Consider the following 24,593-nt stretch of genomic DNA (forward strand, 5'->3'; position numbering starts at 1 on the left):
ACAGTTTGTAAGTGTGACAAAGCATACTAGTAACGTGAACAGCTTTATGGCAAAGACAAAGTTAAAAAGCAGATTATCTCTCAAGAAACGGTTTTACATGTGAAATGTGGTGCAATCATTTACCCTTTCTAGTGCGCAGAGTTTCAACTTCCAAGTAATTATCATGTTGTATACGTCGGTACGGAATGCTAAAATTTTTCTCAAGGTTAGCGTCTATGTTATTTTTCGCTGAGCCAGCCGGCGCACGTGGCTGCCTGCGGTGCGAGTCATTGTCTGTCTCTTTGTTGGCGCGCGTCATTATTGGGATTAGGAGACCTAACTTCTACAAATTCACCTTGTCGAGAGGGCCCTGCCCTGTAGGAATCCCGCCAGTTCTGATGCAATTCAGGTCTGTCGTTACGATTATATCGTCTGCCGTCATGTCGGTAGTTCCTGTAGTTTCTTTCTTGTCGGTTAAGTGGTGGAGAATTTCTCCCTGAATCGTAACTGCGCGCTGAACTGTTGCGTCTGAAGTCATTCTGTCTCCCTTGATAATAATAGTTCTGGTTGCCATATTGTCTGTTTCTATGATTGTTTCTGTCATATTCATTACTACGGAAATGCGATATTCCTCTGTAACTATTACTCTGCCAGTGCTTGTCATATGGGTGGTGTCTGTTTTGGTCACGATTTACGTTGTAAGAATAGCCTTGTCGTGTCCATTTATTATTTCTTTCATCGCAGAATTGTGATGGATGTGATCTGTAATTGTTGTGTTCCTGTTTTCGTGTTCCACGATTGTCAGTGTCAATATCTAATTCTTGTAAGAGTCCCTGAAAAGCTTCAGTGTCGTCTTTGTAATGTCCTGCCAAAATAATATGTCGTAAATGTTCAGGTAGTTTCTGAGGGGCTGTAGGGGTTCGACAGGTACTGATTTTTGTGCAACATGTCTTCAAAATATTTCACAAGACTGGAAAATTCAGATTGTTCGAAATGTTTCATCATTATGATGCTATGTTTTACTCGGTCTTGTGTAGCTTGAGACCAATATGCTGAGAGGAAGGCATGATAAAATTCTCCTTCACTGTGGCAATCGTGAATGGCCGATCGCATTCTTACAGCTGGTTCATTCTCTAAATAGCCACACATAAATTCTAATCTGTGCTCTAAAGACCAGTTGGGAGGAAAACAATGATAGAATTGATGAAGCCACGCTTGGGATGAATGTCGTTGCCGGAATTCTTAAATGTTTTGAATTTACATGTAGTAATAAACAGCTTATAGTCAAAATCATCATATCGGCGAGTCGCATATCGGTCATTGTTACTTCGTGTCGGCGGTTCCATCTCAAAATTCGGTGCACCTTGCCAATTTCTTTCATAATTTCCGAAATGCCCTCTGTTATTTTTTTGTAGCTGTTCCGTATTTCTATGTCCCTCTTCCTGTATTGGAGCGCGAGTGTCCTCTGAAATACGTAATTATTGTATTACCCCTGTCAGCTGATCTTGTACTTCCCGGATTTCCCTTTGGTGTTTCGTATTAATTTGATTCTGATTTTGTTTGAATTTCTTAATTTGTTCGTACTCTTCTGTGTCATTAAAGACTACCGGTCATGCGTCATTCAGATTATCATCTACCTTCGTAGATAAATTATTTAGCAGATCCGAAAGTTCGACTACTTTCTCTGATTATGAACTAATTTCCTCCATGTGTCTTTCTGAACCAATTTTCAGAGTATCTACTGTGTCCTTTAAGTTTTCCTGAGTTTTTGCAAGTAGTGTAACCGAATCGGTAGATGCAACTGAGTCAATTTTAGCCCACAATGCCTCATGATTTTCATGAACAATGGTTTGCAGTTCTTTTATGGCTGCTTCGTGATTCTGTAATGCATTTTCATGCCGCGAAAAAATAGGTTGAAAATGCTTACAAATTTGTGTTTTTACGTCATTACAGACTTTTTGACATTTCGATTCAATGTTATGTAACTCAGTAGTTAAATCTTCACGTGTCTGTTCAAGTGTGGTGTCTAACTTTTGAAGCTTTTGCTGTGTTTGTCTCTGATTTTGTTCCATTGTGTCTAACTTCTGAAGCTTTTGCTGTGTTTGTCTCTGATTTGGTTCCATTGCGTCTAACTGTTACTGTGTTTGTCTCTAATTTTGTTCCATTGTATCTAAACAAAAGCGGCACTAATTACACAAACTACAAGAAAAAATGAGAAGATTCCAGTGAGGTATCCTTGGCTAAGGGTCGACATATGAAACGTCCCCTTAGAAAACATTATAGATGACTGTGCTTATACTGACACAATATTTTTAGCGCAACGCAATCTGACTTTCAAAAATCCCTACAAAAGAATTGCCCTGACTAACATTGACCTATACCTTTCACAAATCACTTACCTCACAAAAATTTTCGTTACTCAAGCTACTGCAATACAGCGAGCGCCACTACTGCCAGCTAAATAAAAGATTTAAACTACTGAAGGCACTAATTACTGATAGGCATAGTTAGCAAATGAAAGATTTTGATAGAGAACAAACAATGTATTTACCTTAATAGTGTTCAAAAGTCATAATATATATAGCAGTTCATGACATCCAGTCTTACAAATTTCAAAACTCCGCCATTTCTCTCCCCACATCCACCACTGCTGGCGGCTCACCTCCAACTGCGCAACGCTACGCGCTGTTAACCTCCAGCTGCCCGACACTACAATGGCAGACAACAATGCAAACTAGCCACAGACTGCACACAGCACAGCCAGTGATTTTCATACAGAGCACTATGTGGCGTTACCAATAAGAAAACCTAAACAGCCTACTTACAATATAATACTGTACACATGTGTGTGGCACCCTCAAGGTTACAATCTTTTTAAATTTTCATATTCTTATCCTTAATTCTTATATCAATTCTTAGTTCTTATATTTTATTCTTCAGTTTATTTTTTAAGAAGATTTGGTGCATTCTTCAGGATGGATAGAAACATTCGAAACATAGGAACTCCGAACACCACAAGCATCGCGGGAACGCAATTTTGCCAGAGCGGCATTTCTTTGTATGAATCTCACTCGGGAAAATAAAGGGTCGTTAACCCTATATGGACAGCGAGCAGCCGACGATCGTACGGATTCGTTTTCGATTTTCTGTCGTGGATATCTGCCGCCGCATCGGTACGATTGCCCTTTCTCTGTCTGAATGGTGCTGAAATCCATTGTGAAAATCTGAATCTACTTTAGTTTTCACAAGCCCTTGTACACTTTCTATCTATGGGAGCCAAACTCGATATTTGCACTTGAGTTTCGTCTTTGTGAGAATAACACGTTTGAAAGGATTGAGTGACGATGAAATTAGAGAATTACTGTATAATGAAGACTCAGCTGTGGAATGTGGTTGTGATTTCGAAGACCACGAAGACTGCAATGAATTACCAAGAGAAAGTGAAGATTCCTCGAGTGACGTTGAAATTATTGACGAACTAGAAGTAGTAAAAAATAGTGAATGAAGGATGTCAAGGATCTTCCAGGTGAATACAGCAGACAGGTGCAAGTGCAGACGAGATGTATCAGTTTTTAGCAGTCTGAATGCTAATGGATCGCGTAAAAAAGAATAGAATGAAGGTCTATTGGTCTACAGACACACTGACTGCAACACCTTTCTTTATGCTTGCGTACAGACTTCGAATGCTACATGTCAGTCATGCAAGCGTTTTGGGAGATAGTGAGAGGGAGAATAGGGTTTATAAAATAAAATGTATTCCGAATTTTTCGACAGTGAAATTAAAGTCAGTTCTATACCCATTCAAGGATTTGTGCATTGACGAATCTCTAATTGTGTGGAAAGGTAGACTTGTTTTCAAACAATTTATACCAAGAAAGAGGTACAGATTTGGGATAAAACTATTTATAATGTGTGATGATGAAATTAGATTTATTTTAGAAAATATAGCATGTATGGGAAGAGGAACATAAATTGAAGTTTCTTGTGGCCTTGGTGTTTCTGCGCTGTTGTAACTACTCTTTTAAAACCGTATCTCGATAAAAAAATTTTAGGCTTCCATATAACACTTATCAACTAATAAAATAAAATGAGTTGGTGAGAAAATAGCAAGCCAACAGCCTGTTTTTTTTTTTTTTTTTTTCAACCATCCCAAATTTACTCAGTCCAGAGAAGCAGGCGACTGTACAAAAATATTGTCTACAAAGGGTTAACATTGCTAAAGATTTCATGCGTTGGTAATAATTTCGCGACAAACCACGCACGTAAACGATCACATTTCCTAAAACTGGCGCTTGCAAGTGATTATGAATCAAGATACATGACAGAAATTTGATCGAAAACAATTTCAAACAATTTTTACATTCATTTATTGTTTCTACTCTCTCTTTTTTTATTTATCCGCCAGACATACAGTTAGTAGACGAATAGTGACAACATTATTTCAGTACACGCTGAACAACATTCGTGTAGTAATATTATACAGAAATGAGTAGATAAATGAAAAACAAAAATAAAAATAAAAATCAGGCTTCGAATACGGGGAGCGAAAGTGTGAAGGCGCGACGCTAGCCACCGACTCACCGCCTCGGCTGGACTGTTAACTCATTAACAGGCACACAAATTACTTCGAGAACTCAGACCGTCGAGTTCTCAGAAACGGTCGGATATCTACGGATAAGCCGAGACACGTGTTCGCTTTCTTTGACCCCCACGTCACTTGCCATGTTCTCCTCGTGAGTTACAAAACACAGGAAGTGGTCTCCAGTTGAGAAACTGTTTTAAAAATGAAATCCTTGAGTCGCTCAGTCACTCTGGTCAGCGCTTATTTCGTTCCAGAAACCGTTCCTATGTTGTTGCTATCCGACCGTTCCGCCTACTGTACTATCGATGGTAGCGCTTGTGAAAATCTTGCTCTTAATTTTATCTGCGAAGCGGATAGTAGACGGTCGTTCAGAAATTCTCAGGTGTCAAGTAAAAACTGTTCAATAAGACTTGCTGATCATATGAAACCTTTCAACTGCCCGAAAACGATCAGCCGACCTGGTGCGGTCGACTCACAAAGGGCAGCACTTGCTATTGCCACTGAGCGATAAGCGTCTGCCCAGTGACGTCTGAAAACCACAGTACGCAGTCGTCGCCTTACAATTATCTCCTCTGCCACACATAAATCTTTGCTGTTCAGAATGGTTTAAATGGCTCTGAGCACTATGGGACTTAATTTCTGAGGTCATCAGTCCCCTAGAACTTAGAACTACTTAAGCCTAACTAACCTAAGGACATCACACACATCCATGCCCGACGTAGGATTCGAACCTGCGACCGTAGCGGTCGCGCGGTTCCAGACTGTAGCGCCTAGAACCGCTCGGCCACAATCTTTGCTGTTATTGCATGCTTGGTTCCATTATAACACCAGATTTTCCTTAATAACATTTTTCTCATGATAAGAAATTATCTGCACGATTTTAATACTCCAAAATAACAGAAATTATTAGAGATATAAAAATTTAAGTTCAAGGAAGAAATTTCGGTACACTCACAAATGAACAGGAGTCAGACAAGATGATGGAATCTCTTCAGTACTCTGCAACAGTATCTTAGGAAAAGTAATCCAAGAGAGGAGCAAACTTAACTCAGAACTAAAAACTGACTAACTAAAGAAATTAAAAAAAAAACTAATGTCAAGCTAGACTCTCTAGCTTTGACAGACAACCTTACAGTATTGCGTTACAGTTTCCGAACAACACAAAAGGAATGGAAATTCGTAACGGAACTACACGAAAAGTATGTCTCCTATCATCATTTGAAAGTAAAAATAGGACGGGTCTAACGTTATCTGACCCCAAAAATTATAAAAACTAAATACAGTAAAATCGGGTTATTCAGTTCTATTAGTTATGTAAAAACATTCAACATGTTTATGAAATTCGTTGCCACAGAAGTGACACATTCTTCAGACTTGCAGAAGACATGTTCAGTCAAAAAATGCAACTGCACCACTACAACACTGTCATCAAACTAGAATGTCCTTACTGGGCTGAGAGATTGGCTTTGAACGGAAAGAGAGTCATTAAAGAAATCCGAAAGAGAGAAAGAAAAGAAAATTGATTAATTTTGGTTAAAAAATACACTGAAGAAGGAATATACAGGTTAATACAAAATAAAGGACTTCAAAAGAAGGAAAACATTATTTTCAATTTTAAAATTACGCAGGCAAAAATTCTGTTTGCGTTTTATAAGAATCGAAAAAACCAGATTAAGCAGAAAAGTTGTCAGTATCTACGAAACTTGCAGTAATGCTCAAACTGAAACCATAAAATGGTTCAATGGTTCGCATCAGTAAAGCAAGGCATGAGAGGTGCAGGGATAACACAACAGGAAATATAAAAAGGAAAAACAGTAAGCGAAAATTGGCGACTGAATAGTTAGCCTCGCAGATAAACCAAGAAGAGTGGAAACCACTTGACCGGAGTGTGGGGAAAGAGTTCATTCTGAGACAATGAAAGTAATAGGGTCTGAAAGACAGGGTAGGACAATATTCTTTCTTTCAGGTTCCGCTATACCGGCACCGAAATTAAGAAACCGCGCTGACATTTGACGGTACTTCCGCAATACTGATATTTGTCGAGATAAAATCTGATATTGACAGGAAGCTGCAGTTAAAAAAAAAGAGGCCTCCACTACAGTTTAAGCTATACACATATTTTCAGAAGCGCAGCCGATAGTCCAGTTTCTTAAAGACGAAATTTCGATTTTTTGAAATTCTGAAATTTTATCTACTACCGACGGAAAATAAAATTGTGATCTAAGAATAAGTTACCGAAGGACAATTAACGTACAGGGTGAGTCCGTGATGATGTTACAAACTGTCACGGATGGTGGAGAAGGACTAATGTATCAATCTGAGGTAAGGGGCTCTTGGACGCAAAGTTACAAGTGAACATTATCCTAATACCATTGAGAGTGGAATGCATGTATCGGTACTGTTGTTGCTAACATTGTAGGGTAGCCGACTCTCATAACTGTAGCATGGACCAAAACAAGAAAAAAATGCGTAGTAAGGCTATGAGCACTTGTTCATCTTCGATACTGTGAAACACATCTATTCTACCGCAAGCTCTTTGGTTTCAATATTTTTGAAAGAGTAATTATGGAGAAAAATTTTAAAAAATGCAATAAGCGTGGGCTCCAAAATGAATAGCTTGACAGAAAAGAACACTTTTTCAATACAGGAGATGTGTTTCACCTTAATGAAGATGAAGATGTGCTAATGGTTCTTAAGGTATGTATTTTAGACCCCATATTTAAAGCACTTTTTTATTTTAGTCCATAATACCTCCTTCAAAGATCCTGAAACCAAAGAGCTTACATTAGAAGAGACGTGTTTCACAGTGTCAAAGACGAACAAGTGCTCGTAGCTCTTGAGATATGCATTTTAGAGCCTATGTTTAATAGAAATTTTTTTCTTGTTTGGTCCATACTAACACCTCTGAATGTTGCAACAACAGTACCAGTACATGTATTCCACTGTCAGAGGTATCAAAACTCTTCCACTTATAGCTTTCGACTCGGTCTTTTCTGGACCAGGGTATCTTACCTCAGACTGATACATTTACCCTTCTCTATCACCCCTGAAAATCTGTAACATCATCTCATAATCACCCTTTATAAATTCCGTATCATTCTACATTGTTTCGGAATTATATACAGGGTGTAACGGGTAATGCGCAGAAATTGTTGTTGATGGCATTGTATGACATCAGTATTTACTTCATACAGACTCTTACTTATAGTTATTAGGGGTAATATGGTTTTAGGTTGGTTAGTACCTCCAAGTACATGTGGCAAGAGCAAGCTATTAATGTCTAATTCCCGCTGGGCAGCATGTCAGGTGTTGAAGCGTGGACACGTCGACGCAGTTAGTGTATACTTCGGCGTAGTCCACTTAGTGGTGCAGTTACGACTGTGCAGAAAACATCAGGTAGTAAATTATCTGACGTGTTCGTGGGAACACTGTTTGACTTAGCGGAAAAAATCAAGCAAGACACTCGCATGTGTACTGTAGTGTTGGCAGAAGAGCCAACACTGTGGGGCAAGAGGAGGCCGAAATGCACGCGTCAACTCACGCAGGTGTGCTAGGTCTGAAACAGGATACGTAATGAATCCTATAAAGAAAAGTACGTAGCTTCTGTAATACTTAACTTTAATCCATCATTTGTATACAGCATTCTTGATGATACAAGTGAGACTCTCTCTAGATATGGTTAATGACGCCTTGCTAGGTCGTAGCCATGGACTTAGCTGAAGGCTATTCTAACTATCTCTCGGCAAATGAGAGAAAGGCTTCGTCAGTGTAGTCGCTAGCGAAGTCGTCGTACGACTGGGGCGAGTGCTAGTACGTCTCTCTAGACCTGCCGTGTGGTGGCGCTCGGTCTGCAATTACTGACAGTGGCGACACGCGGGTCCGACATGTACTAATGGACCGCGGCCGATTTAAAGCTACCGCCTAGCAAGTGTGGTGTCTGGCGGTGACACCACATGTACTTATTGAGGTACCACATGTAAAATATGTGAGCTTATATCCGTTACACCCTGAATATATTTGCTAATGCTGCTGCTCGCTTTATTCGTCATGAGTGATACTTTGTTTCCTGGTGTGTGGCAGGACGCACTGAGTCTGACCACCTGCGTGTGGGTGCCCAGTGTTGAACCGGAGCACGAGTCAGCGTTCCTGGTGGAGGATCCGCGCATAATGGTGCAGGAGGGTCGATACAATTTCGTCCCGTACGTAACTGGATCGACTGATCTCGAACAACTTCCTCAGACACAGCGTAAGTACTTACAGACATCCTCAATGTTCATACAAGAAGAATATAGTTGTAAGTGTATAGGGTTTTCCGAGCCAGAGTCATTTTCAGTATAATTCTTCTGGCTTTTAGCCCGTGTCATATTTTCAAAGAAATCAACGTTTGCTCACTTTGGCAAGTGTCCTTTATCATGCCATATAACGCTGCTGGAACGTGCCCCTTACGCCTTCTCTTTGTTTAATCAGTTTCATAGATCTGTATTAAGATCTGATAAGACTTATCAATTATTTCTTTAAAACGTGATACTAAATTCTTTTACAATCTCCTCTGCGTCTTCAGAGAAAAAGAAACTTTTCCAGACTTCATACACTGTCGTACCACTGTAAAATAGAAATGGTCATTCGAATTGGAGACAATGAAAATATACCTTCTTTATAAAGTAGCATTCTACACTATATCATATTCATTTCTACATAAGACAATCCACACAGTTGAGAATGTCAACAGATTCAAGAACTGACAGAATCATAACTAATGAAAAAGATGTGGGAAATCTCTGGATCACTGTATTTATTAATAACAACAGTTTTCGGTCTCACTAGCAGGTCATCTTCAGATCCAAGTGAGGAAAAAATCACATTAGTGTAGGACTACAAATAATACTGTTACATCTAAAACGCGATCTCCTCCATGTCTGTATACAGGGTTGTCAATGAAATTCAATACATAGCAGTTGAAAGCACATTTATTGCTCACATCAAAGTAAATTCAGAATACAGCTCACCTCCACTACATAGAGTGGAGCTATTTATACAAATGTGGAATATTCCAGAACGCTGTTACTGTGCTTAAAAGAAAGGGGTGAACATAACTTTTGGCGTCTGCCATACTCCATTGAGCATTAGCTGATGAATGGGTATGTGACCAAATTATACTTTTATCATTCAAAATTCAAGTACACAACAGTCATTACATCTTCTATCTTTTACATAGAAAGAATTGAAAGGTCCGTCAGGTATCGAAAACAAAATTGAAACAATAATTCATCCCGTCAACCGAGGTGTTTTTCACTGAACTGTGAAAGCTTCAATAACGTGTATGTCCTCTGTGAGCGTTCATCGCTGCCTGACATTACATTGCATATTCTATGTAAGTCTACGAAGGTCACCCTGTGTCATCCGTTCCCGTACTTCAATGAGAGTCAGTTGTTGAACAGGACCACCACAAACAAGTCTGTTAATCATTTCCCATATATACACGATTTGGTTTAGTTCGGGACTCACCACCGGCCATTGCATTACTCCATTGCCAGGCTTCCCAAGACCTCCCTGCTTCCGCTCGCGTTATAAAGAATAGAGAGCCACCGCCATATGCAGCAGCCACCACATGGTCCAACAGAATCTTTTCGATTTACTATGTGATTGTAAGGCGACCTCGGACAACGCCAAGATTTGTACGGCTATGATACCTGAAGCCTCCCAACAACATCACAAAAGCTTGGAAACCTGTCGACTTCCTGGACAAAATTTGGCATGTACCGCTCACCGCCAGTCTTCGCATCCGAACATGACCATCACCTTGCGTCGAAAGAAATCGGGACTCGTCTGTGAATACTATGCTTCGCCAGTGACGAAGTTACCAGTTGACAAGGGAACGGCAAAACTGAAGGCTAACTGCAAGATGTAACAACAGTGTCAAGCGGGGTACTCGAACAGGCCGTCCGGTTCGTCAGATCCTTTCTTGTAACCTGTTCATTACAGTCTGGTAGGACACAGCGGCTCCAGTAGCCTTTCTGAGATCGTCTTGCAGTGCTCTGTCGGTAGCCATATGGCACCACAGAGCGGAGATGGCTGGATATCGGTCTTCACGTGGGGCTGCAATGCGTCGGCGACCGTGTCCAACTCGCCTGTGTCCCTGTAGCGTTACCTATGAATCACATATGAAGAGGCAACGGCATCTGCACCAACGCGGCCGAGAGTCCATCCTTTTTGGATCAAACAGACCGCCCTTGCATTTAGATGTCAGACTGTATGTGCTTGGTTGAATGCAAAGTACTTAAATGACAGATACTACTTGTGTTCCTCACCAGAAAGCACTGGGACACTGGTACTTACTTCCTCCTGAGGAGTAACCTCACACTGTAATGCATAACACAGCCAATAACAGGCGAATTATTTTAATTGTTACCTACATGGAAAGTGAAGATATCAAGCTATGCAATAAGACCACAGGTACCTCCTCTATCAAAACAGATTTAACGTCCCAGACATTGATATACGTATTCCCATAACTCCTTTGTACAGTGTATTTATACAGGCATCGAATATTTCAGAATGTACAAACATTACAAATACATTGCCGAAAAAAAATCAGCACAACACTTTAGAGGTTCCCCCCATATTAGTACGCGGTGTGGCCTACACGGGCGGCGGTGCGGTCTCTAAGTCTGGCATCAAGTCGACCGTACAGACGTCGAATACTGTCCTGGGATACGTTATGCTACGTCTGCTAGACCCGTTCACGTGGTTCTGTAAGAGTTATTCGTTGACTAGTCACACGATTAACTTCTCGCCCTATCATACGTGCTCGGCTGGAGACAAGTCCGGAGATCGTGCTGGCCAGAGAAGTTGCTGCGCGTCTTGCAGAGCACGTTAAGTTCCACGGGTAGTGTGTGAGCAATATCCGTTGGAACAACACATTATATTCCCGTAGCAAGAACGGCGAAAGAACGGGTCTAACAACATTCTGCACATACTGAGCGCTGGTTAATGTTCCCTCCAGAAACACCAAAGGTGGAGGAGGTTCGTGGCTTCTCACACCCCTGACCGTAAGCTCTGGAGCGGCGCCAGCGTGTCGTGGACGAGTCCACTCTACGAGACAGCGCTCACCAGGTCACACTGTACGCGCAAACGACCATGTCCATGCAGAATCTGTTTCCTTCGCTGAAGACAACAGCACTCCATTCGATCTTCTAACTGATCCTCTCAAGGCAGCAGTAGAGCCGTGCATTTCAATTCTGTGGCGTGAGTGGAAGACAGGCTAGAGGTGAGCTTGCCCGAAGTTCCACTGCTAATAACCAGTTCGTAACAGTTCGTGTTGACACATCTGCGCTCACAAGCCCTCTTATCTGGATTGTAATAGCTATACAAAAGAAAAATTCGGAGTAGGTATTAAAATCCATGGAGAAGAAATAAAAACTTTGAGGTTCGCTGATGACATTGTAATTCTGTCAGAGACAGCAAAGGACTTGGATGAGCAGTTGAACGGAATGGATGGTGTCTTGAAGGGAGGATATAAGATGAACATCAACAAAAGCAAAACGAGGATAATGGAATGTAGTCGATTTAAGTCGGGTGATGTTGAGGGTATTAGATTAGGAACTGAGACACTTAAAGTAGTAAAGGAGTTCTGCTATTTGGGGAGCAAAATAACTGCTGATGGTCGAAGTAGAGAGGATATAAAATGTAGATTGGCAATGGCAAGGAAAGCGTTTCTGAAGAAGAGAAATTTGTTAACATCGAGTATAGATTTAAGTGTCAGGAAGTCGTTTCTGAAAGTATTTGTATGGAGTGTAGCCATGTATGGAAGTGAAACATGGACGGTAAATAGTTTGGACAAGAAGAGAATAGAAGGCTTCGAAATGTGGTGCTACAGAAGAATGCTGAAGATTAGATGGGTAGATCACATAACTAATGAGGAAGTATTGAATAGGATTGGCGAGAAGAGAAGTTTGTGGCACAACATGACCAGAAGAACGGATTGGTTGGTAGGACATGTTCTGAGGCATCAAGGGATCACCAATTTAGTATTGGAGGGCAGCGTGGAGGGTAAAAATCGTAGGGGGAGACCAAGAGATGAATACACTAAGCAGATTCAGAAGGATGTAGGTTGCAGTAGGTACTGGGAGATGAAGAAGCTTGCACAGGATAGAGTAGCATGGAGAGCTGCATCAAACCAGTCTCAGGACTGAAGACCACAACAACAACAATACGATTCCCACTACTACCGGCCGGCCGCGATGGCCGAGCGGTTCTAGGCGCTTCAGTCAGGAACCGCGTGACCACTACGGTCGCAGGTTCGAATCCTGCCTCGGGCATGGATGTGTGTAATGTCCTTAGGTTAGTTAGGTGTAAGTAGTTCTAAGTTCTAGGGGACTGATGACCTCAGCTGTTAAGTCCCATAGTGCTCAGAGCCTTTTTTTGGCCTATTATTAAAATGTTATCTGTGGTTGTCCCTGTACCTCTTGCAAACTACGCTCTTTTTTCGAAATATGACGTTCATGGCTCAAAGTACACGGCTGGAGTCGGACCTTGCTATATTTCCATGTTTACATGTCAATGCGGTTTGTTTACAGAGACAATTCATTTTCGATTTTTGTAAAAGTTTATATTTTCATCTCTCTTGTCAGATCATCTGGCTCTGAGCAAACTGCATTTGTTTCAGCTGGTGGGCTGTTGTCCACAGAAGAACAAGTGTCGAAACTAAGTCAAAGCTTTGACGAAACAATAGCTTGTGATCTGCGACTTCCAACGAGGGAGGAACAGCTGGGCGCTGCTCAGTCAATAAAACAGTTCTATTACAACGACAGTGACATTACACTGCAGAAAAACTACACGACTGCTCTGGTAAGTCAGGACCACTAAAGATCATACTAAAAACTCATCATTGTTTCTAGTTATGTTGTAATCACTTAAACAGTGAACAGTGTTATCTAAAGGAATTACCACTGCACGTACATGCATCTTAAAGTATATCAGAAATGTATCATACTTTTAAAATTACAGATATCCAGTCGATTTTGTTTTCCTTGAAAGAGAATTTGTTATTTTCGTTATTTAAACTTCTCAGACAGAAAATGTAAATTAATTCTAATGATTCAAATGTGCTGATGAAATCTCTGAAAATGGGTTTTCAAAGTATTACTTGCAATGTTGAAAGCGACAACAGAGTGAGGATAAAAATTTATATCTTCTGCTTACGTTATTCTCTGAATTTTAATCATGACTATACGCAATGGCCCGCAAACAAAATTATCGATACGCCAGACATGTTGTCCGACCGTACGTTCAGGATGCTAACCGTGCCATGCGGGGGCGGTACAGTACTTTCACCTGTAAGCCAACATGTTTTTTAGGCAAATGCTGCCGTCACACAACAAACATTCAGACCCCTCACTGAAAGTGTTCTCAGCAGAGTTGAATCCATCGTGGAGGCAAAGGTTGGACATCTCACGTATTAATGTCCAGTAACAGATGCCCAGACATTTTTTAAAAGATAGTAAAAGATAGTGCAAGTAAAGTGAATTTTCCGACACTAGCTAACGTTTATTTATGACTAATATTTATTTTTACTTGTACTGTGTTTCGTGATGTGCATTACAGCAGTAGAGCTTGTTCTTATAATATTCGATTCGTCTTCCTTCCAAGAAATGTCCATCTTATTTATATGTGACTAATCATAATAGTTGTAATTCGAAGTATTCGTTCCACGATGTAGTAAATCCTAATAATCAAAACTGTGTCTCTTGCGTTTGAATAAATCGCTATTGGTGAAACGTTACAGGCGCCACATGATCTCCATGTTGTTTAACACGTTTGTCGGTGTCACTGGTCAGAACCGACCACCAGTGTTGAAAATTGCTCTTTATCCCTTGTAATACAACTTAAAATGTGAAAATTCTATCCTAGGTTTATTTTCTTTACTTCTTCTTGTACCACTACAAGTTAGTCGATTTCGCCTTCCAGTACCCTCCGTTACCAATCGTGAAAGCTGTTAACCCCTTCTCAACCACTGTACGATCAATATACACTCCTGGAAATTGAAATAAGAACACCGTGAATTCATTGTCCCAGGAAGGGGAAACTTTATTGACACATTCCTGGGGTCAGATACATCACATGATCACACTGACAGAACCACAGGCACATAGACACAGGCAACAGAGCATGCACAATGTCGGCACTAGTACAGTGTATATCCACCTTTCGCAGCAATGCAGGCTGCTATTCTCCCATGGAGACGATCGTAGAGATGCTGGATGTAGTCCTGTGGAACGGCTTGCCATGCCATTTCCACCTGGCGCCTCAGTTGGACCAGCGTTCGTGCTGGACGTGCAGACCGCGTGAGCCGACGCTTCATCCAGTCCCAAACATGCTCAATGGGGGACAGATCCGGAGATATTGCTGGCCAGGGTAGTTGACTTACACCTTCTAGAGCACGTTGGGTGGCACGGGATACATGCGGACGTGCATTGTCCTGTTGGAACAGCAAGTTCCCTTGCCGGTCTAGGAATGGTAGAACGATGGGTTCTATGACGGTTTGGATGTACCGTGCACTATTCAGTGTCCCCTCGACGATCACCAGTGGTGTACGGCCAGTGTAGGAGATCGCTCCCCACACCATGATGCCGGGTGTTGGCCCTGTGTGCCTCGGTCGTATGTAGTCCTGATTGTGGCGCTCACCTGCACGGCGCCAAACACGCATACGACCATCATTGGCACCAAGGCAGAAGCGACTCTCATCGCTGAAGACGACACGTCTCCATTCGTCCCTCCATTCACGCCTGTCGCGACACCACTGGAGGCGGGCTGCACGATGTTGGGGCGTGAGCGGAAGACGGCCTAACGGTGTGCGGGACCGTAGCCCAGCTTCATGGAGACAGTTGCGAATGGTCCTCGCCGATACCCCAGGAGCAACAGTGTCCCTAATTTGCTGGGAAGTGGCGGTGCGGTCCCCTACGGCACTGCGTAGGATCCTACGGTCTTGGCGTGCATCCGTGCGTCGCTGCGGTCCGGTCCCAGGTTGACGGGCACGTGCACCTTCCGCCGACCACTGGCGACAACATCGATGTACTGTGGAGACCTCACGCCCCACGTGTTGAGCAATTCGGCGGTACGTCCACCCGGCCTCCCGCATGCCCACTATACGCCCTCGCTCAAAGTCCGTCAACTGCACATACGGTTCACGTCCACGCTGTCGCGGCATGCTACCAGTGTTAAAGACTGCGATGGAGCTCCGTATGCCACGGCAAACTGGCTGACACTGACGGCGGCGGTGCACAAATGCTGCGCAGCTAGCGCCATTCGACGGCCAACACCGCGGTTCCTGGTGTGTCCGCTGTGCCGTGCGTGTGATCATTGCTTGTACAGCCCTCTCGCAGTGTCCGGAGCAAGTATGGTGGGTCTGACACACCGGTGTCAATGTGTTCTTTTTTCCATTTCCAGGAGTGTATAATTCCCACGATTCCACTCTTAGCTCTTCTCTGGACCCATATTACCATCTTCTTAAGCCACCTGTCATTGCTCATTCCTTTATCATGCGCAAACCACTGCAGGCTTTTATTCTCCAGTCTGCTCGTCATGGACATCCTTTTTAGATGTTTTTATTTTATTTTCACGGTTGGCCTGCAGGCACCTTCTCATAAAATCTAATTCCATTATCCTAACTTATGTCATTTTTTTATCCTAAGTGGCCACACTTCGTAGCATAAGTAGCTATATTCTCAATGATGCTATGGAGTATCCTTTTTTCATTCTGTTAACTAATATCACTGTTCTCAACTTTGTCTCGTTCAGTCATCGCTGATTTCGTGTCCAACATCTTTGTCGCAGGTCCCGTCACTGGATATAACAGAAACTAAATACTTGAAATTATCGGTTTTTAATTTCCAACCTTCGAGAACTAAATCAGTTCCTGTTTTAGAAAAAATCCATCTGTTGTATCTTTACACAATTAATTTTTTGACTTGATCTTGTGTATTACCTCTGCAACTTATCTAATAAATGTTCCATCTCTTGTCTGCTGTTTGCGAAAATGATTTCGTCATCTGCAAAAATAATGAATGCATTCCGTCCTGTCCAACTAACATACTTACTCCTTAACAATTTTTCTACCATGCCTTAAGCGCTTGCTCTGTGTATATATTAAAAAGTAAAAGGGACAAACTACAACTATGCTTAAGATCTTTAGTGGTTCTAAAGCTTTCTGTTATTCAGTTTCCAATCCTTACTTTGGCTTCTGCCTCCTTGTACTTTCTCAAGATTATATTAATTAATTTATCACTTACTTTTAATCTGTTCATGGCAGATGCAGTCTCAGAGCTTTGTATGGTGTTGTACCCTTTTTGAAATCCACAAAAGTCATATGCATTTCTCTGCTACTAGCTCTATTCTTTCCAGCTGCTAATAAAAGGCACGTGATCTACTAGCCCTTGAGGCCACTCTGTTCCTATGAGACACAAGCCGTATTCTGCTCAATATTTTCTTGAGGAATACTAAGAAAATAATTCCCCTGCAATTTGAACAAGACTTATTTACTTAAACGTGAAATTTTTTAAAAAGCTATTTTTCTAGACAGTGATAAATGTTAAATGAGAGGTATTATTTTTCTGTTTTAATGCAGGTCCATGTAGTAATTCACGTGAAAAATAAATTGAAATTTGATACAATTTTTTTCGTCTGGAAACATTGAAACAATTCAGGTTGCCCTCCATGGGGTGGGTGCACGCAACGGCTGTGGTTATATTGGGTTAGATAGAGCAGCAATCAGTCGTAGAATTAAGTTGCTTTAATATGACATTTATAGTCACAATGCCATTATGGTTTAACTGTGTAAGCATTCACTTGAGCACGAACAACTGCTACAATTCCGCACTGCATTGATAATGACCTGACACAGGTCGAAATCTGATCTGCGTTGTGACTATAAATGTCATATTAAAGCAACTTAATTCTACTACTGATTGCTGCTCTATCTAACCCAATTGAAACAGTTTCCGTACCAATGCACTCTGAGTTCGATGAAAAATCGTAAATATGATCTAAAACCGCCAAATGAAATACGACGGTTCCGTGACGCAGTACAGGCGAGTTGTGAATAAAGTACGATCGCGATGCACTTTCGTGATTGAACGTTTAAGGCAGATTATAGTGACGTGATTTCATACATTGTGAGCGCAAATAGGGACACTTTTGAGTAGGTATTTACGTCGAACTGTGAGAGGCCATATTCAGAGATACTCGGTAAGAATTTCGCCAAGTTATTTTAACAATTTTTTCTCTAGCTATGATGGACATGTGCGCTAGGTAACAGCAACTGTTACAAATTCATCTCGTTTTCGGCAGCGAAGTAATAATCCCCTATTATTGTCATACTGCACGTCTGAGATTGTCTCGCAAGGTTTATTACCTCTACATATGTAATCCAGGAGCCACCGCACGAGGAGTGACGAAGGTTACATTTGGATGCTGGCTTTTGTTTCCATCATTTTTACGCGGAGCGAAAGAAATTGCCTTTAATGTTGAGGCCTGTTCCCTTCTCAACTCTCCCTGTAAGATCGTGCCACATCCAGGGCTCTTCAGACTGCCGTCGATGATCTCTACTGTTATCTTTGCCTGTCCCACTGAAGAGAAGAAAAAAGTCTTTTAAAATATTTCCGGGTAAGATGGTAGCCAAAATCGAAACAATGCAGGTGTCATTAACTCCGCGCTATCGTATGCCGGTGAAAGCAAAGTACGGCCAGAAAGCTGGTAAAATTTCTAGTAATTTGACTTCGAATTAACAAAACTAAGAGATTAGTCGGCGTAATTCATGCTGGGTAGTCAGAACACAATCCTTTTTGATGGGCGCTATACACAGTGCAGACACGTGTAAGGTAAGTGAAGAAACAATGTTTAGTCTTGTTTTAATTGGCTGTTACTTTGGTTCTTGGCAGAATTAAGAACTAAAAACACGCAACACTCGTGTAACAATCTTAAGTTTGGTTTTTTAACCTAGTCTTCTTACTTAAAGAGACGTTTATTATTACTTCGCGAGTACAGTAAGCGATAGCTAAAAAATTATCTCACGGCCAATTGGTCACAATGTCATTAAGTTAACTGACGACTAGAAGAAAGGAGTACGTGAGATAAACGTAAAGTAATATGTAATATGCTTCCTTGACAGTGAAAAATGTGACAACAGTATACCAACACACACACACACACACACATACACACACACACACACACATATATATATATATCTTCCGTGGTCGTTGACGTCTCTGCGATTTTCTCTTCCAGCTGAGTTCGCATCTCTTTTTTGTGGAAGGAGTGGACGCTGCGATCAGAAACATGGCCCAGTACTCTTCAGAGCCTCTGTACTACTACCAGTTTGCCTACAATGGTCCGGCTACTCAATTCCCAGGTGGTCCAGGTAAGAAATGACCTTCTCAGGTCAAATACTTTACAAATTACTGCTTTTCAAGCAGCCAACTATATAAGTAAATTAAACATGGTTATATAATTAGAAATTATGCTAAAGATTTCAATGTAATCTAATGCCTCGAAAATAGCGAGGCCCAAATAAATATTTATCTTGTATTTATTTACTTCATAGCATACGGCGGAAACAAAACATGAGTAAAGCATTGCGGTGGCATGGTATAGTAGAACTGCTTTTGATATTTAAAGGAGCTCAAGGATAATTAATAAATATATGACATTCTTACCAGTCTTTATATAATTTCTTGTCATTGCGGTGGATACGAGTACAAGTAACCAGCAAAAGAATGTGATATGTCTTGTGGCGGTTGAAGCGCAATGAGAACACAACCCAGATAAACAATGTAGAATAGTTTCATTAAAATAGAAGAGTACCTGGTGTACATCTTCATTCCACTCATCTATCTGTCCATCTCAGCCTTCTCCCTCTCTCTGCCCATCTGCACCACCCCTTCTTACTGTCCACCTCCTCTACTTCCCACCATCTGTACATCTCCTCTTGTCCATCTCTCTGTCCATCACCTCCTGATACCCTCTCTGCCAATTCGCTCCACCAGCCTCTGTCCATCTGTTCCTTTCCCTCTGTCCATCTTTTCCTTCCCCTCTAATTCGATTTTCTCCTCCCACTCTCTTTGTCAATCTCCACCTTCCCCTCTCACTGCCCATCTGCTCCTCCCCACTCTACCCCTCCTCATCCTCCTATCTCTATACATCTACTCATTCCTCTCCCTGTTCGTCTCCTCCCCTTTGCTTTCTGTGTCCTTCTCCTCCTCTCACCTATCTCTGTCGATCTCCTTCCCTTTCCCCGTTCATTTCCTGCACCGCCCGTTATGGCCGAGCGGTTCTAGGCGCTCTAGTCCAGAACCGCACTGCTGCTACGGTCGGAGGTTCGAATCCTGCCTCGGGCATGAATGTGTGTGCTGTCCTTAGGTTAGTTAGATTTAGTAGTTCTAAGTCTAGGGGACTGATGACCTCAGATGTTAAGCCCCATAGTGCTCAGAGCCATTTGAACCATTTGAACCATTTCCTCCTCTGCCTCCGTCTGTTCATCTTCTCCTTCTCCCCCACCTTTTCTCTGCGTATCTCTTCCTCCCCCTCTTTCCTTTTTCTGTCCATGTCCTCCCCTCTCCTCTCCCTGTCCATTTCCCCCTCCTCTATCTCTATCAATCTCCTCCTCCACCTAGTTCTGCCTATCTCCTCCTTCCCCATTGCTGTCTGTCCATCTCTTCGTACCCTTCTCTCTCCACTTAGCCCAATATGATGGTGCTAGTTCTTACACCTACAATATCTCTTTCCAGATCGTAACTAATATATGACATTCTTACCAGTCTTTATATAATTTCTTGTCATTGCGGTGGATACGAGTACAAGTAACCAGCAAAAGAATGTGATATGTCTTGTGGCGGTTGTGGCGCAATGAGAACACAACCCAGATGAACAATGTAGAACAGTTTCAGTCATTGATGACTGAAATCGTTACACTTGTTTGTGCAGACAGTATTCACATTCACCACAGAATGTACCAGATAAATTACATCATTGTACAACACTTAGTTAAGGAGATATGACGCCATAAAGACTGAGATGCGTGAGAAAATCCCGCATCATTAATGGCGCTTTCATTTGTTAATTCATTACTATTAACTCTATTCGCAACACATTTCACAGACAGTGGCCACGTATGCCGCTGCATATACCCACAAAAATATATCGTTGTACAAAACATAGATCAGGAGATGTGATGTCATAAACACTGAGATGCACGATAAATTGCAGCATCATGCATAATATTTTAATTTATTACTTCTTTACTAATAATTGTATCCCCAACACATTTCGAGGACAGCACGCATGTATACCACTGAATGCACATGCTACACTAAATCAGTGTACGACACATAGTTCAGGAGATACTGCGTCATAAACATTGAGCTGTGTGAAAATGAAACTGCAGGGTAACATATGTGTACAGATATCGTGAAATACGTTAAATATGTGTGAAACATATTTGACAGGTGCGTATACAGGCGAACCCACAGAATGTAAACTGTACTTACAGCAAAAGTAATTGCATTGGTTACATAAAGGTGTAGGAACTAAGCGATCAACAAATTTGCGTTACTTATAAAATGTAATTTTTATTCTGTAAGGATACAGAATACAGAATGGACTAGCAGTGAATGATGTGCGGTTGTAATTATGTGCATAAAAAAAGAGAGAGAAAAAACAGAGAGAAACCGACTGCTTCAAGTTTCTTACACATTCATTAATGTTGCTTTCCGTATCAATGTTACCAATGCCACCGGTAATCCTACCGTTTTCTACGACATTTATGTGGGAAGCCAAAACTACCGAACCATTGTTTGGTAGAGCGCAGCTCTAGTCTTCTGCTGATGTAGGCCATACGGGTCAGGCCGCTCGCATACCACACGTGTGGGAGGGATAACAGGCCTGCTGGTGAGCGGTCGATGCACCACAGAATACTCTTATTTAGCTTTTGAGTGAAACATATTCTAATCTGAGAGAAGGATTGGACACACAATGGAAATAAAGTTATAATTACACAAGAAGGAGACGTGCTCTAGCTAAACACACAAGACAGATCCAATGGTTCGTGCAGCCTGAAGTTTTAATATCAATAGCTATTTCTTCGACTTTGAGTAGATCAACCGTAAAGGCAAATCTGTGCAGCCTCCTTCAGACAAAGTGGTTTTATTTGTCTGCTAGTTCTATGTATTCACAGGGTGGCCCCTCTGATGTTTCACCACTACATCAGTTTCTGCTTACATTGTATCAATTTAGCTCTCAGCGCGTTCACTGTCTTGCATGTCTTCCAACGAAAGACGTGGTCAGCAGGAAGTTCCTCTTTAATATTCTTAAACTGACGCCTGCTTATGTACACTTAACACTACTAGGCACTCACTGGAGAGTAGAGTCAGAAATACATTTCTGTACAGCATTCAGGAATAATATGACACATGTAAATTTTTTCGTTTTATTTTCGGTATTCCAAAAACAGTTCATATTACCTCACTTTCAACGTGTATTGAAAATAATATGTAGTAAGATGGACTGTACCAATAAACCACTTCTCTAAAAACGCCATAGTTATATTCATGCCTAGATCTGACTGAAATGTAGTTTTCTCCCTTGTTCCCCTAATTCAAACTTGTGCTCATACGACTATGTATGGTAATCATATCTGGAACAGATGCACTATAAGCTTGAACACGAAATTATTTGTTCAGACATACTTAACTAACTGCTTGAGGAAGCTGTAGAGGGAAAAACTGTAGAGCAAAACGGAGATTGGAATACATCCACCAAATAATTGAGGAGGTCGGTTGCGAGTGGCACTACACTGGGATGAAGAGGTTGACACAGGAGAGGAATTCGTGGTGGGCCGCATCAAACCAGTTAGAAGACTGACGACTCAAAAAAAAGAAAAGCTTTACTGAGATATGAAGTACTAGGGTACATTCGATATGTGGAGTTCAGTATACAACTGTACGTTCAATTAAAACTTAGCCCTCAACTGTAGGCAGAAGACACTAGGTTTCCTATAAATAATTTTTAACTATGAACTGCGTGGAATATACACACATCAAAAAAAGTTTTCCATCACCCCAATTCCCAGAACCCCGAAAGATAGACGTTGACTGTGGATATTATATCACAGACACAGTCTCTTTGACTGTTCAGAGATGTCACTAAACCCAACCAAAGATGTAAACAACCATGCATGAGCAGCGACTATTAGACGGAGGGGGTCCGACAGCCGATCAGTTCCAGTCATTCCACCAGGAAACAGGAACATGGCTCGTGATATCTAGTTCAACCATGCCTAGACGGTCAACACCGCGGTTCGATCGCCTCCGCATTGTTACTTTGTGCCAGGAAGGGCTCTCAACAAGCGAAGTGTCCAGGAGTCTCGTAGTGAACCAAAGCGCTGTTGCTCGGACATGGAGGAGATACAGAGAGACAGGAACTGTCGATGACATGCCTCGCTCAGGCCGCCCAAGGGCTACTACTGCAGTGGATGACCGCTACCTACGGATTATGGCTCGGAGGAGCTCTGACAGCAACGCCGTCATGTTGAAGAATGCTTTTCGTGCAGGCACAGGACGACGTGTTACGACTCAAACTGTGCGCAATAGGCTGCATGATTCGCAACTTCACTCCCGACCTACAAGGCGAGGTCCACCTTTGCAACCACGACACCATGCAGCGCGGTACAGATGGGCCCAACAACATGCCAAATGGACCGCTCAGGATTGGCATCCCGTTCTCTTCACCGATAAGCGTCGCATATGCCTTCAACCAGACAATCATCGGAGACGGGTTTAGGGGCAACCCGGTCAGGCTGAACGCCATAGACACACTGTCTAGCGAGTGCAGCAAGGTGGAGGATCCCTGCTGTTTTGGGATGGCATTATGTGGGGCCGACGTACGCCGCTGGTGGTCATGGAAGGCGCCGTAACAGCTGTACCATTCGTGAATGCCATCCTCTGACCGATAGTGCAACCACATCGGCAGCTTATTGGCGAGGCATTTGTCTTCATGGACGACAATTCGCGCTCCCGTCGCACACATCTTGTGAATGACTTCCTTCCGTATAACGACATCGTTCGACTTGAGTGGCCAGCATGTTCTCCAGACATGAACCCCATAGAACAAGCGTGGGATAGATTGAAAAGGGCTGTTTATGGACAACGTAACCCGCCAACGACTCTGACGGATCTACGCCGAATCGCCGTTGAGGGGTGGAACAATCTGGACCCACGGTGCCTTGATGAACTTGTGGATAGTATCCCACGACGAATACAGGCATGCATCAACGCAAGAGGATGTGCTACTGTGTGATGATGATGTTTGGTTTGTGGGGCGCTCAACTGCGTGGTTATCAGCGCCCGTACAATTACCCAATCTTTGCTCAGTCCAATTTCGCCACTTTCCTGGATGATGATGAAATGATGAGGACAACACAAACACCCAGTCATCTCGAGGCAGGTGAAAATCCCTGACCCCGCCGGGAATCGAACCCGGGACCCCGTGCTCGGGAAGCGAGAACGCTACCGCGAGACCACGAGCGGCGGACATGCTACTGGGTATTAGAGGTACCGGTGTGTAGAGCAATCTGGACCACCGCCTCTAAAGGTCTCACTGTGTGATGGTACTACATGCAACGTGTGAATTCCATAAGCAATAAAAATGGCGGAAATGATGTTTTTGCTGATCTGTATTCCAATTCTCTGTACAGGTTCCGGAACTGTCGGAGCCGAGGTGATACAAAACATTTGTTGATGTCTGTATGTTAGTACAATTTGAAACAAATGCATATAAGAAACTCAGGTCTCTCAACTCTCAGCTGTTATTAGAGTCACAACCGCCTCATTTACCCATGGGGTCTCGTTTCTTTATCAGAAAACGCTTCTTTTATGAACCATATACATAGAAACATGTGAACGATCAACGTTTACAACGTGCCATTGTGGTGTAGCAGACGACGACACGAACAATTTAAAACAGAACACTTGTTGTGATTTCT

At 42.2% G+C, this 24,593-nt stretch overlaps 1 protein-coding gene across 4 annotated transcripts in view; it reads left to right on the plus strand.

Annotated features, from left to right (window-relative positions):
- The window catches only part of LOC126162245 (esterase FE4-like), a 218,748-nt gene that overhangs the window by 68,200 nt on the left and 125,955 nt on the right, over positions 1-24,593 (plus strand). For 3 of the 4 annotated variants that reach the window (XM_049918617.1, XM_049918620.1, XM_049918619.1), the window contains exons 8-10: positions 8,642-8,807; positions 13,227-13,408; positions 18,845-18,977. The exons of the other annotated variant lie outside the window; for it this stretch is intronic. In XM_049918617.1, coding sequence (XP_049774574.1) covers positions 8,642-8,807; positions 13,227-13,408; positions 18,845-18,977 — 481 coding nt within the window. The remainder of the gene's footprint in view (positions 1-8,641; positions 8,808-13,226; positions 13,409-18,844; positions 18,978-24,593) is intronic. 4 annotated transcript variants of the gene reach the window in all.

The sequence above is a fragment of the Schistocerca cancellata genome, chromosome 2, assembly GCF_023864275.1.
Source record: "Schistocerca cancellata isolate TAMUIC-IGC-003103 chromosome 2, iqSchCanc2.1, whole genome shotgun sequence".
Taxonomy (NCBI): domain Eukaryota; kingdom Metazoa; phylum Arthropoda; class Insecta; order Orthoptera; family Acrididae; genus Schistocerca; species Schistocerca cancellata.